Genomic DNA, 15,938 nt, shown 5'->3' with positions numbered 1-15,938 from the left:
TGCTTCTTGTCAGTTCCTAGTTTCTAGCTTCTGTGTTTCTATTTTTCTAGTTTCCTGAGTTCTTAGTTTTCTAGCTTCTAGTTGTGTTTTGTTCCTTGTATTTAGTGTTCAAGTTTATGCAGTGCAATAAAAGCTGCCTCCTTTCGTTCATCCCTCCGTGTCCTGAGTCCTGCATTTGGGTCCTACATCCTGCCTGCCACAAAGTGTCACATGACAACAGTAAAGTGAGAACAGAAAACTGACAAACTGTTTCTGATTACTTCCAGTTCATACTGAACCATGGACTCTAAATCTGGTGATACAATGAAGATGGCAGCACTTGGCCGGCCTTTTGGCCTGGGGATGCTGTATGACTGCCGAAGCGATAAACTTGTCCCTGGTAAGATTTAACCTGTCACATCTGAAGTTTCAGTATTTGAAGCTATTTTAAATTCTTTTGCTTTTGTAATCGATTTAGGTAGCACAGTGGTTAGCACTGTTAGCTTACAGCAAGAAGGTCCTAAATTTGAATCCATGAGGTTAGGTGAACTGATTATTCTAAATTGCCAATGGGTGTGAATAGTTGTATGTCTCTCTGTGTTAGCCCTGCGACAGACTGGCGACCTTTCCAGGGTGAACCCCACCTCTTACCCTATGACAGCCATTACTCCAGCTGTCCATCATGTATCACATACATGATATCAAATAATTCACTGTGCAATTGATCTGAAGGGAGACTCTGTCCACAGTGACCAAAACAGTTTTTATAGTAGGCATTAAACATGATTTTAACACAAGAAAGTTGGACGTGTGTGTGTGTACATATGTGTGTGTGTGTGTGTGTATATATATATATATATATATACACACACACACAAAGGCACTCATTAATAAATAGCTGGAAAAGAAACATGCGTAGTTGTAGCAGTAACCAGTGTGTTAAGTGGATGCGTTGTACAGGGAGCCACAGGCAGGAAAGATTTCCTGTGTCGTTCAGTGGTGCTTTTCGGTAATCTCAGACTCTCACTGAACGTGCTCCTGTGACTGACCAGCATGTCATGGAGTGGGTGGGAGGTGTTATCCAACATTGTCTTTATCTTGGACAACAACCGCCTCTCCGACACCACCTTGAGGGAGTCCAGCTCCATCCCCACAACATTACTGGCCTTACGGATTAGTTTATTGAGTCTATTGGCATCTGCTACCCTCAGCCTGCTCCCCCAGCATGCAACAGCATAGAGGATCGCACTGGCCACAACAGACTTATAGAAAATCCTGAGCATTTTCTGGCAGATGTTGAAGGACCTCAGTCGCCTCAAAAAATAGAGACGACTCTGGCCCTTCCTGTAAAGTGCTGTGGTGTTTTTAGCCCAGTCCAGTTTATTGTCAATGTGTACTCCAAGGTATTTATAGTCCTAATTGAGCATTGCGTGGCACATCCGACATACTGTTTTACTTTTGTCCATGACGCGCTTACCTTCAGGGTCATACGTCACATGAAAACCAAAATAGTTCCAAACACCAGATCTGAATGAGGGTGGGGGAGGTTCAATTTGCCATGTTGCAAGGAGAGCTTAACTTCTGTCTCGCTAGCTTGCCCTGCGCTCAGTGAATCTGCGTTCGACTACTCTATATATAAACACATATACATATATATTAGGGATGCAACGATACTCATATCGATATTGAACCGTTCGATACAGTGCTTTCGGTTCGGTACGCATGTGTATCGAACAATACAAAATGTTTAATTTATTTTATCAACTTTCCTTCTGACGATGCTGTCTGTGTTGAGCGCTCAGTGGATCTGCCCTCGACAGTGCAGCCTAGGAGGTGAGCTGGCTTCATGATGAATGCACAGATGTGGTGCAGAATGTGCCGTGAAAATTTAATAAATGACAAATTAAAAAGGCATGAACATTTTTTTTGTATCGAAAAAAATATCGAACCGTGAATTTTGTGTATCGTTGCACCCCTAATATATATATACATATATACATATACAGACAGACAGACAGACAGACAGATAGATGTGTGTGTGTGTGTGTGTGTGTGTGTGTGTGTGTGTGTGTGTGTGTGTGTGTACACGTATGTAGACGCCAGGTCAAGAGGGAGATATCATTAGCCCCACCCGAGATTGGGTACCAAAGATAGGGTATCGCCCCAAGGTTCCAAGTTAAACATTGGCGTCCCATTACAAAAACCAAATCAAGTCTTTTGATATTATTACTATCATTGCCTAAAATGTGTATTATGAGTTGAGTGTTGACTGAGATGCAGAGCCTGAACTCCAGAGTTTCTCCAGTCTCCAAAGTTTCATTTACTATTTTTGTGATCATCACAAAAAAGACAAAAAAACAAAGTAATTTTTTAAAAAAGAAATTAATAAATAATAAATAAATTATTTTACAGTGTGATTTAATTGATGGAGTCCTGGTATTAATGTTTTTGCTTCTTCTTTTGCAGGAATGACTCTGTGGGATCGTGATGAGCTGATGAAAGATATAGCAGAAAGATCAAAGCCCTCTAATGAGTTTGAAATTGTTGCATCTGAATCAATTTCTGGCAAATCTTCAGCTCTAAATGTTGAAGCTTCACTGAAGGCAAGTTTCTTAGGTGGGCTGGTTCAGGTTGATGGATCTGCCAAATATCTGAATGATAGTAAATCTTCCAGAAATCAGGCCAGAGTAACACTGAAGTACAAGGCAACCACAAAGATCCAGGAGCTGTCCATGAATCATCTTGGAAGAGGAAACGTGAAGCATCCATATGTTTTTGATCAAGGCTTAGCAACACATGTAGTCACAGCTATTCTTTATGGAGCACAAGCTTTCTTTGTGTTTGACCGAGAAGTTTCTGAACACGAAGATTATCAAGATGTTCAGGGCAACTTGAAGGTGACCATCAAGAAGATTCCCTTACTTTCTGTAGAGGGTGAAGGTTCCCTGAAGATGGAAGAGAAGGACAAAGAAAGTGTTGATAAATTCTCCTGCAGGTTTTATGGAGACTTCTGTCTTCCAAAACCACCAACAACCTTTCAAGGTGCAGTAGAAGTCTACCAGAGCCTGCCAGGATTACTAGGAGCTCAAGGAAAAAAATGCTGTACCAGTGATGGTCTGGCTGCTGCCACTGACAGCTTTAGATTCTTCTGCTGCTAAACTCGTCCGTCAGATCAGTATAGGATTAGTTCAAGAAGCACAGAGACTCCTGGAGGACTTCAGTGAGCTGGAAATGAGGTACAATGATGTACTGAGAACCAGCACTGCACAGCAGTTCCCACAGATTGGTAAAAAAATTACAAGTTTTAAAGAAATGTGCTCTGAGTTCAAACTGGAATTCCAACAAACTTTGGGAAAGAAACTTCCATCAATCCGAGGAGGAGGAGAAGAGGAAGCTGAGCTTGCAGAGATCCTGAAGAAGAGACATTCTTCACCTTTCAGCAGCAAAAACCTGAATGACTGGATGGACTGTAAAGACAGAGAAATCTACACTTTAATGTCTTTTACCAGGATGATGAAAAACACCAAAATCATCTCATCTCAAAATGATCTGTACAAGGAAAGTCTCAGTGCAGAGCATGTTGTGTGTTTTGTTTTCACCTCTCTGGGAAAGGATGAACCGTACCTCTCAGCTTTATCACAATACTTAAGAGGAAAAACCAACTCAGACATTCAAGATCCTCACACTCATGATGTAGAGAAGGAACAATGGTACGCCTCAAAAGAAGTAACAGGTGAAATGAGGAAGAAAGCAAAACTCTTCAGTGATTTTGCAGAGGCCAACAAAGAAAACAAGAACATTAAGTTCCTGACAGTGGGGTTAACTAATGAGACACAGGAAGGTTCCAGCATCCACCTTTATGAAGGTTGATTTGCTGTCAGTGAGAACTTTGAGCCTCCTTCAAAGCCTGAAACTGTGACAGCAGCTGACAGAAACCACAACAGTGTGACACTGAAGATTTCTCCACCCAGGTTTGGAGCAGAGAACATCACCTCCTACTCTGTTGAGTACTGTGTCAGTGGAGAGGATGGATGGCAGCAGAAGACAGAAGCAAAGGCTGAAGAAGTCACAGTGAGAGATCTGAAGCCAAACACAGAGTATGTGTTCAGATGCAGAGCAGTGACCTCAGCAGGTGTCGGACCGGATAATAAAGTTTCTATTAAAACAACTTCAAGTGGCAGAAACAAAGAAACATGTTTGGCAGACAAACTGAGAGATAAAAGTAAAAAGATCAAATCTGATTCCCCCTCAGTTTACAAACTGCCTCTGACAGAAGAACACATGAACATATATGGATGCAAGAAGTTTAACTTTGGAGAAGAAACTGAGGGGCAGAATCGTACAATAATACTTTTTGGAGCGACAGGATCAGGAAAATCCACTCTGATCGATGGGATGATCAACTACATTGTTGGTGTTGAGTGGGAGGACAGTTTCAGGTTTAAATTCATTAATGAGGATCAGTCAACATCACGAGCTCACAGTCAGACCTCTGAAGTCACTGTTTACAAAATCAACCACCAGGATGGATTTAAAATCCCGTTCTCTCTGACCATTATTGACACTCCAGGCTTTGGAGATACAAGAGGCATAGAAAGAGACAGAGCGATCACAGAGCAGCTACGTAATCTCTTCTCTGCTCAGCACAGAGTCACTGACATTGATGCTGTGTGTTTTGTAGCTCAGGCTGCTTTAGCTCGACTCACACCAACACAGAAATGTGTGTTTGATTCAGTGCTCTCAATCTTTGGCAAAGATGTGGCAGAAAACATCAGCATTGTGGTGACATTTGCAGACAGTCAGCGACCTCCAGTTCTAGAGGCGATCAATGCTGCAGGAGTCCCATGTCCTAAAACAAAAGACGGGCTGCCGGTTCACTTCAAGTTCAATAACTCAGCGCTGTTTGCAAACAACAAATCAGCTGTAGCAGAAAGCATGAGTGATGACGATGAAGAAGGAGGTTTTGATCAGATGTTTTGGGAGATGGGGACAAAAAGCATGAAAAGGTTTTTTGCCACTCTGAATACAATAGAAACTAAAAGCTTGACACTGACAAAGGAAGTCCTCAGAGAAAGAAAGCAGCTCGAGATTTCAGTTGAGAATCTGCAGGAGCAGGTGAAACTTGGGTTAGCCAAGCTTGAGGAGATAAAAGAGACGAGTGATAAACTTAACATATATGGAGCAGAGAGGAGGCGATACCTGGGAGTGGAGAAGATGATTGCTGAAAAACTGGCGGCTGAATATGAAACGTTACAGGTTGAAGTGATGAAACTGATGGAGAAATCTTCTAAGTGTCTGAACAGACTCAAAGAGACATCACTGAAGACAAACCCTCTGTATATTCCAGAGTACATCGACATGCTTATTGAAGGAGAGAAATCTGAAGTCAAACCAGGCTGGAAGAGACGAGTTGAGTCTCTGATGTCCATGAAGGAAAAAGCAGAGCTCATGGCTAAAATAGAGGAAGGCAAGAAACTCCTTCACTGAACATTCATGTGATCACAAAGAAGAACAAAGAAAAGGTCGAGACCAGTTTGAACTCAGTCGATGAAGACAAATAACACATGTAAAAAATCTCAGATTTACTGTTTGCTGCCTGATAAGATCTCATTTTAAAATTGATTTATCTTTAACATAGAAGTGTGATTATTGGAGTGGACTTTACAATGTTCAACCTTTTACTTTTTTTTTCAGCATATTTTATATTCTTTAACTTTGATCTAATATTAAGTTTATTTTCTCAGTGACTGCTGATGTTGATGTTTATGGAGTTTTTAATGTGTTGATTTTTATGCTTTTATTTAAAAAGTATAATTTTACTTTTTGTTTACTTTCCTGTAATTTTGCTGGATTTTTCTGTTGCTTCATAAAACACAGTAAATGTTTATCAGCTATCAAACGTAGTTTTACTAACTCACAGGTGTCATTTACACAATCACAGCTTCATTTTCATTTACTTCCTGTCCACTCGTTTTTAAATTTACACTCAGTAACTTAACACAGTGCTTGTAGTTTGGCCAGCAGCCCAGCAGAGGGCGCTCCCTTCCAGCACAGTCCTCAGTAATGTCTGACAGTGAGGCAGCATGAAGAACTTCAGCCGTCTGAAACCAGCTCGAATGTTTCCAGTAAAGCTGTGCTCCTTTAGTCTCTGTGTATTTACTACATTACACATTATTTTATTAGAATCATTGAATCTGGCAGTTCTGAGCTCTGTATTCTAGTGATGAGATTTCCGGCTCTTTCGGCTCCGAACCGGCTCTTCAGGTTGTTTTGTTGCTTTAATTAATTTATTATTAACAATAATATAAAATTATGCACAAAAGGAATTACTAATGTAAAAAAAAAAGTGGTTTTATTTATATATGTTTATATATAAATATATGCGGTGGCCCCTGAGACAAAGCACGTACAAACTCCAAAACACATTTCTAGCGTTAACTGAACTTCCAAAACAGCTACTTAGATCACTTAAATTACACAATTGAAAGCATGTGTGTATTGTTTGTGTATACACAAGCACTCATATATATTCAAATAATAATAATTTTTAAAAAAAGTTCATTTACCTGTTACTACCACACACCAAATCCGGTCGTTGGTACTTGCTGGCTTGTGTAGCCACGAGGTAACAAAAGCTCAACACTGCCCCCTAGCATCCTGGAGCACTTCTGTTGTGTTTTTTACGTGTTTTGACTGTAGGGGCCACCGTAAATATACTTTTATTTATTCACTCCACATAAAATGCAATAAATAAATAATATAATACAAAAACCAACTATTCACATTTCAACTTTTAACTATTTAAATTTTCAGCTTTGATAATTATAATTTGATCAACTGGTCCTGAATCCAATTGACACCCTCTTCTCAACGAGAAGCCTGAGGACGGGGGAGCCCGACTATCCTGGAGGGACATTCCCTGCCACATACATGATGGACAGGTGGAGGAACTGGAGGGTCATGTGCCTGGCGGGACGGTCGATTTAGGACAGGAGGAGTATCTACCTTTTCGGAACCATGATAACAGGGTTCTTGCTGATCTTAGCTGGCTTGGACTTGTGTGGTGGACCGAGTTGAAAACAGGAGGAGTCACAGAAATTATTTGAAAAATAGGGTTGCCATTTAACCCTCTCAAGGCAGGCGTTGCAGATTTGCAACAAGTAAAAACTAACAACCTGATTACCCCACATACATATTTTATGAGGTTTTTTTACTCAGAAGTACCACTGCAGGTATTCTTTTGTGCATTAGCAACAAAATCTTAATTTGAGCCTGAGAGGGTTAAACCAAAAATTATATTTACAAAAGTAATAAATGTTGAGCTCATAAAATAGGTAAAAGAAACAAAACTCAACTCATGTAAAACCGCAACTTAACAAACCAACTGACTGCCCAAACAAACATAACTGACCTAAACATGAAATGACACACAAGGGTTTATCTAATGGCTGATCAGACCACTATGACACATGAGGGGTAACTAAACAAAACATAACTGTAAACAAAAAACAATGCAGTACAGTCTGGTTTGATAATAAACTAAACACCAAAGAAGAAAATCAAAAACATTAAACCCTAAACTCAAATATTTAATTAAGGGCAACTACTTTGTTTTTACATTAAAGAAAACACACATTCCCCCCCTTCAGCAGGAAGTGGTGGTGCAGTCCAATTATCCCTGTTGCATTTAATGCTTTCAAACCCTGGCCACCACATTTTGTCTGGCAACGACTTCAGAGTGTGGCCATGGGTTTGTCCATCACAACCACCTTTCTGATGATCACCATCATCCCATGAGGCAAGCATGGAGCTCCAGACCGAGAGCGACTGATGGTCATTTGATATTTCTTCCATTTCTAAAGAATCACACAACAGTTGTCACCTTCTCACCGAGCTTCCTGCTGATGTCTAGAAGAACGTTCCTGGCTTCTTCAGGTCTACGGTCTTATCTGACATCCTCTGACAGATTTATGGTCAGATTTATAGATGTGAAACTGTGAGTGTTAAAAAAACATTTCCTGAAGATGAAAGTTGAATTTCAATATGTTTTTTTCTCTTTGTGCACCAATCTGTTCAGTAATGTTTAATTAATGTGCTTGTTAATATTACTTGAATGTTGTCTGTCATGATCAGTAGCAGCAGCTGCAGTGTGTTGGTGCCACAAGGGGGCAGCAGAGTTTAAAGCCGCAGATATCAGACCATTTGCGGTTGGAGTTGTTTCCTCTCAGAGACCAAGAGGCAGACGACAGAACAACTTCAGAGGATCGACGACCTCTGCTGTGAGTACACTGTGTGTCATCATAATGAATGCTAAATGATCCAGGTAGATCAGTTAAAGAGGCATTTCAGTCAGACTGTCTGTCTTCATTCAGGGAGGGAAACACTTTCGGCCTGCTGGGGAGGAGAGAGAGAGTATGTTACAGGGTGTGGTCCAACAGTCAGATTTCCTCAGGAAAGATGATAGTTGAGTGGTCAGAGCGTGCTTTGAATAGTCCAAAAATGACCTCTTACCTCCTTCTCCTTAACATTTTTTCTTCATCACAGTGGGAAACATTAAAAGGTCAAGGAAAGGTATTAAGGAGGATTTTTAAGGACTTAAAAACAAGAAGAAACTACAGTGACAGAAGATGGACTACAAAATGTGCATCTCACTCTGTGTTCTTCAATTTATGTTATTACCACTCACAACTATATTTAAAAAAAATCATGGTAGCAAACATAGTTATAGTTGAGTAATATAACACTGAGATTTATGTAATTGTATAATAAGGGCCCAAAAACTGCAGGTAATAATATGGAAATGAAGCCCGGTAGTAAGGTGGTAATAGTTCGGCAACAAGGCAGAAACAAGAACGTAATAATGTGATAATTACTGGTGGAGGACATGTTTTCTGTGGGCTACCTATTCATTTTTCTTTAGCTTTATTTATATTAATGTACACATCTCCAGTTATCCTCTGTTGCTGAGACAGTCAAATTAAGTTCTTCAAATAAGGTTCTTGGGAAATGATCTGGAACATTGTGCAACCTCATCAAATGGGACTGGATCATAACAGATGTGAAGGAATGCAGAGTGATCAGCTACTCTGTGAATTTGGAGCAGAAATGTCCCGAGCTCCTCACAGAAAGATTACTATTAATACTAATAAGATTACTATTATTACTAATGTATCTTGACATGCGTCAAGATACATTAGTAGCTAATATTAAACCTACAAGCTAGCAAAATGAGTAAAAAACAGATGTCTTTGGAGGGTTTCTTTGCAAAGGGAAAAAGGCCCAGTGAGGAGACAGAAGAAGAGTGTATGACAACCACTAAGAAAAAGAAAGCTGCATTTAACAGACAATACCAAAATACCTACTTGAAATATGGATTTATCGCGACAGGCGATTCCCACGCACCAAGCCCGCTCTGCATAATATGCGGCGACCGGCTCTCCAATGAGGCAATGAAGCCTTCAAAACTGCTTCGTCACTTGGAGACCAAGCACCCAACATTAAAAAAACAAGCCTTTGGAGTATTTTGAAAGAAAAAAGCAGGAACAACAGGGACAGAAGCAATTACTGAGGGCCTCCACAACAACAAATACAGGTGCACTGAGAGCATCATACTTGGTGGCTAACCGTATTGCTAAGGCTAAAAAGTCATTCACTATTGGTGAAGAATTGATCCTTCCTGCCACTAAAGACATTTGCTGTGAACTTTTTGGGGAGGTGGCGGCTGAAAGGATAGCACAGGTGCCTCTGTCGGCTAGCACTGTTACTCGTCGCATTGATGAAATAGCACATTGAGACAGAGTTGGTGGAGAAAATTAATACATCACCATGGTACGCTTTGCAGGTTGATGAGTCTACAGATGTGGACAATAAGGCAATACTACTTGTTTATGTGCGATACCTTTATCAGGAGGATGCTGCTAATAAAGTTACACAATTACACAGTGAATTCGCGTGTAATATTATATTTACAAAATACCACAGTTTTTGTCTTGGTCATATCATTTTATTTTGTTGTATTTATCCGTGACACCTGCCGGTCCGTGAAAATATTGTCTGACATTAAACCGGTCCGTGACGCAAAAAAGGTTGGGGACCGATGCTGTACAGTGCAGCGAGGAATGCCCAGACCTCTACATTGGAGAGACCAAACAGCCACTTCACAAGCGCATGGCACAACACAGAAGAGCCACCTCCACAGGACAAGACTCAGCAGTCCATCTGCATCTAAAGGTCAAAGGTCACTCTTTCGAGGATGCCAATGTTCACATTTTGGACAGAGAGGACAGATGGTTTGAAAGAGGAGTGAAAGAAGCGTCTATGTCCACTGTGAGCGACCATCTTTGAACAGAGGCGGTGGTTTACGACACCAACTCTCTGCCATCTATAATCCAGTTTTGAGATCCTTCCCAGACGCCTTAACGCCCACTCACATCCTGGGCCATCTGACCTCAGGAAATCACATGATAAGGTGGAGCCAGGTTTCACAGTGAGCTCACCCGAAACCCTGTCTGATTGGGACCCACACCCAGTTTCACACCTTGGCTCATGTGATTAGGTAGAGGATCATCAGGGGGTCCTTTGTCCCTCTTTGGGGGGAAACTCCCACTGGGTTTAAATCTGGGACTCCCCACCATTTGACCTTAGAACTGAAGAAGCTTCTCAGGTTAGAGCAGCTCGTCTTTTAACTGGCACTCAAAAGTTTGAGCACATTTCCCCTGTTTTAGCTTCACGTCACTGGCTGCCCATTTCTTTTAAGATTCATTTTAAAATTCTTTTATTTACTTTTAAAGCTCTCCATGGCCTCGCCCCATCTTATCTCTCTGAGCTGCTACAGCCTCATACACCCACCCGCTCTCTCAGGTCAGCTGATCAGCTGCTCCTGCATGTACCCAGGACTGGGCGTAAACTTCGTAATCGTGCTTTTGCTGTAGCAGCTCCAAAACTGTGGAACGAGCTTCCTTTAGAGATCAGACAGGCCAGTTCTTTATCTGTTTTTAAGTCACTCTTGAAAACCCACCTCTTTACCCTGACCTTTGACACCACGTGAGATGTTGGTTTTTTATTTTTATTTTTTATTTTAGTTGTTTTTAGGTGATTCGATGCTGTTTTATCTTGTTTTTGTTTTAATATAGGGCTGTTTTAATTTTATGTTTTATGTGTTTTATTTATTTATTTTGCTGTTTTCTGTTATTCTATTGTTTTAACTTATTTTCTGCACAGCACTTTGTTCCTGTGCCTGGTATTTTAAAGTGCTTTATAAATAAAATTGGATTGGATTAGAGGTGAAACGTCTTCAAGCAACTTAAAGAAGTCCAGACGCTTTTCTTTCCAAGCTCCTTAGGTTACAAACAACAGTACACATGGGCACCACCTGTAACCTGACAGTGTTACTTTGAAATAATTTTTAATAATTACGTCAAAGGCTGAGAGAATCCGAAAGCTAAAAGGTGGAAATCTTATAAGAATTAATTTTCTAAAGCAGTTAAAACTCAGTAAGAACTAAAATATGTTTAAGAATTAATTCAACAATATTTTATAACACACATAACATTTAATCAACAGTCCTTAAATACAAACACAGCAACATGAATAACTTTGATGTTTTTTTCTCACAGATTCCTGTGTGTCCATAGTGGTTAGTGTTGTTCTCTAACATGTGGAAGGTCCTACTGTTTTTGGTTTTGTATATAAATTTATTTATTTATAATTAATTATACAATTAATTTAGTTTAATTAATCAACAAAGAGTTTTAATGCCTGAACCTGCAGCTGTTTGCTTTCCAGTGGATCCACAGCTGTGCAGGATCACCATCTACTGATGTAATAAGGTTTTATCTTAGTATGTAAATGTATAAGAGGTGTTATTGACAGTTATAAACAGAAACAGTTTGTTTCCATAAAACTGAACGTGCAACATTTTACAACCTACTACACTGTCGCTGTCTCACCCAGGAGGTGCCAGGTGGAACTATTCCAGATGTTGTCAGTTATAGTAATGGTATAAAAACAAACAGCTGGACAGCAGAAGAACCAGAAAAACATCCTCAAACTTTTACTATGTTTTCCAGGTTAGACTGAAGGATGGACGGTACATCAGGCGGTGCGATGGAGGTGGCAGCGCTCGGTCGGCCTTTCAGCGTCGGGATGCTGTACGACTGTCGCAGTGACGCGCTCGTCCCTGGTAAGAATTTACATGTAAAAATTCTTGATGCATCACAAACTTTCATTTTTTAAAGCCAGTCGATTGTAGAATATCTATCTATCTATCTATCTATCTACACATATACATATATACATATATATACTGGAACTGCTGGGTATACAAGTCTGGCCTAAGTCTTCTGCTGATGACGGCAGCAGTCCAGGAGTTCAGTTAATTGTCTTTATTTAAGTTCCACAGAAGAATTGGTTACATCAGAGCTTGCCAGGCTTAATCCAAATGCAGTGCAGCCATACGTGAACTTACAGTTGTAGAAGATACGGTATGTGTGACTATGAGCATGGTTTTCTGGAAACAGAAACAGGCAATTCTTTAATTAGTAGAGTCAAAGATAACTAAGAAACAATCACAACACATCATTTACTCAACACAGCAGTATTTAACAATGTCCACAAGAGGTCACTGTAGACCATAAAGACCATAAGCTGAAGCAGCAGACATGAGCCCAAACAGGTTCCCATCACTCCAGCCTTTCTGCCAGTAAAAGTAGCCACGCCCCTAACTCCAGTATCAGATACATGATACAGAATAATTACCCTGCAGTTGTTTTGAAGGGAGACTCTATCCACAGGGACCAAACTTTTTTTTATAGCAGGCTGTAAACATGATTTTAAATCAGTAAAGTTGGACATGTGTATGTGCACACACACAGTCATGTTTCGGCTGTGTCCAGGCAGGAGAAGGACCCAAACGCAAAACTCACCACACAGGAATTAAACTCAAAAAGCTGCTTTATTGCAGAAGGGCACGAAAAATATAACTAAACTAAACTGGGACATGGATAACTAACACACAGGGAAACACAGCCATGAGGGAGACTACGACACTGACAAAGAGCAACACAGGGCTTAAATACACAGAGGGATAACGAGGGAATGAGACACAGAAGGAGAGCACAGCAGGGAGTAATCAGGCTGGACGAGACAAGGGAAGCAAAACTAGAAACACTCACATGAGACATGGACCTTCAAAGTAAAACAGGAAACACACTGACTGAACTCTAAACATGCAAACTTAACAGCAACTGAGAGGACAGAACATAGGGACCAGAAACATGGTACAAAATGGTCACAGTAGACACAACATTGAACACAGGGAAGCCATATTACAAAGCCAAAGAACTAAACCTATGATAACCATAACTGAAATCTAGGGAAACAAGAAACAGTACAACGAAGGACTCAAAACATAATCCATAATATAAAAACACAAGATCTCTTCAAAATAAAATAGGAAACATGATGAGACGCAGACATGACAACCAGAACTTGACAACGTAAGACACAGAGATGAAACACATGAAGAGCAGGGGAGACTTAACAGGGGTTGGAAGACACAAGGGGAATCTAATAACAAAGAACTAGAAAAACTCATGAGCTTAATCATATAATTCAATTCAATTCAATTCAATTTTATTTATATAGCGCCAAATCACAACAAAAGTCGCCTCAAGGCGCTTCATATAAACATCCAAATAAACTAAACTCAAAACACTGGGTCTTATGACCCAGGATCGTGACATACATACATACACATATATGTGTATGTATACATACATACACATATATGTGCTGGGGCAGCACGGTGGCACGGTGGTTAGCACTGTTGCCGCACAGCAACATCAGTTCCAACATCAGGCCGGGGTCTTTCTGTGTGGAGTTTGCATGTTCTCCCCGTGTTTGCGTGGGTTCTTTCCGGGTACTCCGGCTTCCTCCCACCGTCCAAAGACATGCAGCTTGTGGGGATAGGTTAATTGGAAAATCCAAATTGCCATTAGGTGTGAATGTGAGTGCAAGTGGTTGTCTGTCCCTGTGTGTTGGCCCTGCGACAGACTGGCGACCTGTCCAGGGTGTACCCCGCCTCTCGCCCTATGACAGCTGGGATAGGCTCCAGCGCCCCCCGCGACCCTGAAAAGGATAAGCGGAAGCGAATGGATGGATGGATGGATGTATACATACACATGTATGTTTATGTATGTGTATGTGTGTGTATGTATGTATACATACATACACATACACATGTATGTATACATACATACACATATATGTATACATACACATACAGTGGGGCAAAAAAGTATTTAGTCAGCCACCGATTGTGCAAGTTCCCCCACTTAAAATGATGACAGAGGTCAGTAATTTGCACCAGAGGTACACTTCAACTGTGAGAGACAGAATGTGAAAAAAAAATCCATGAATTCACATGTTAGGATTTGTAAAGAATTTATTCGTAAATCAGGGTGGAAAATAAGTATTTGGTCAATAACAAAAATACAACTCAATACTTTGTAACATAACCTTTGTTGGCAATAACAGAGGTCAAACGTTTACTATAGGTCTTTACCAGGTTTGCACACACAGTAGCTGGTATTTTGGCCCATTCCTCCATGCAGATCTTCTCAAGAGCAGTGATGTTTTGGGGCTGTCGCCGAACAACACGGACTTTCAACTCCCGCCACAGATTTTCTATGGGGTTGAGGTCTGGAGACTGGCTAGGCCACTCCAGGACTTTCAAATGCTTCTTACGGAGCCACTCCTTTGTTGCCCGGGCGGTGTGTTTTGGATCATTGTCATGTTGGAAGACCCAGCCTCGTTTCATCTTCAAAGTTCTCACTGATGGAAGGAGGTTTTGGCTCAAAATCTCACGATACTTGGCCCCATTCATTCTGTCCTTAACACGGATCAGTCGTCCTGTCCCCTTGGCAGAAAAACAGCCCCATAGCATGATGTTTCCACCCCCATGCTTCACAGTAGGTATGGTGTTCTTGGGATGCAACTCAGTATTCTTCTTCCTCCAAACACGACGAGTTGAGTTTATACCAAAAAGTTCTACTTTGGTTTCATCTGACCACATGACATTCTCCCAATCCTCTGCTGTATCATCCATGTGCTCTCTGGCAAACTTCAGACGGGCCTGGACATGCACTGGCTTCAGCAGCGGAACACGTCTGGCACTGCGGGATTTGATTCCCTGCCGTTGTAGTGTGTTACTGATGGTGACCTTTGTTACTTTGGTCCCAGCTCTCTGCAGGTCATTCACCAGGTCCCCCCGTGTGGTTCTGGGATCTTTGCTCACCGTTCTCATGATCATTTTGACCCCACGGGATGAGATCTTGCGTGGAGCCCCAGTTCGAGGGAGATTATCAGTGGTCTTGTATGTCTTCCATTTTCTGATGATTGCTCCCACAGTTGATTTTTTCACACCAAGCTGCTTGCCTATTGTAGATTCACTCTTCCCAGCCTGGTGCAGGTCTACAATTCTTTTCCTGGTGTCCTTCGAAAGCTCTTTGGTCTTGGCCATGGCGGAGTTTGGAGTCTGACTGGTTGAGGCTGTGGACAGGTGTCTTTTATACAGATGATGAGGTCAAACAGGTGCCATTCATACAGGTAACGAGTGGGGGGACAGAAACGCTTCTTACAGAAGACGTTACAAGTCTGTGAGAGCCAGGGATTTTCCTTGTTTGAGGTGACCAAATACTTATTTTCCACCCTGATTTACGAATAAATTCTTTACAAATCCTACCATGTGAATTCATGGGTTTTTTTTCACATTCTGTCTCTCACAGTTGAAGTGTACCTCTGGTGCAAATTACTGACCTCTGTCATCATTTTAAGTGGGGGAACTTGCACAATCGGTGGCTGACTAAATACTTTTTTGCCCCACTGTATATGTGTATGTATGTGTATGTGTATGTATGTATACCTACATACATACATACATACACATATATGTGTATGTA

General features: G+C 41.0%; 1 protein-coding gene and 1 pseudogene across 1 annotated transcript in view; both read left to right on the top strand.

Annotated features, from left to right (window-relative positions):
• Nucleotides 1–279: 279 nt before the first annotated feature.
• LOC148097237 (cytolytic toxin-beta-like) lies at nucleotides 280–5,466 on the top strand (annotated as a pseudogene).
• Nucleotides 5,467–12,060: 6,594 nt separating this feature from the next.
• LOC148097236 (uncharacterized) overlaps nucleotides 12,061–15,938 on the top strand; it is a 10,360-nt gene continuing 6,482 nt past the window's right edge. Inside the window, exon 1 of the mRNA XM_087832374.1 lies at nucleotides 12,061–12,160. Within this exon, the coding sequence (XP_087688500.1) occupies nucleotides 12,061–12,160 (100 nt within the window). The remainder of the gene's footprint in view (nucleotides 12,161–15,938) is intronic.

This window comes from Neolamprologus brichardi, chromosome 18 (genome assembly GCF_056152115.1).
Source record: "Neolamprologus brichardi isolate AB-2024 chromosome 18, ASM5615211v1, whole genome shotgun sequence".
Classification (NCBI taxonomy): Eukaryota; Metazoa; Chordata; class Actinopteri; order Cichliformes; family Cichlidae; genus Neolamprologus; species Neolamprologus brichardi.
Note: the sequence above shows the minus strand (reverse complement) of the source record. Positions and strands in the feature narration are given on the sequence as shown.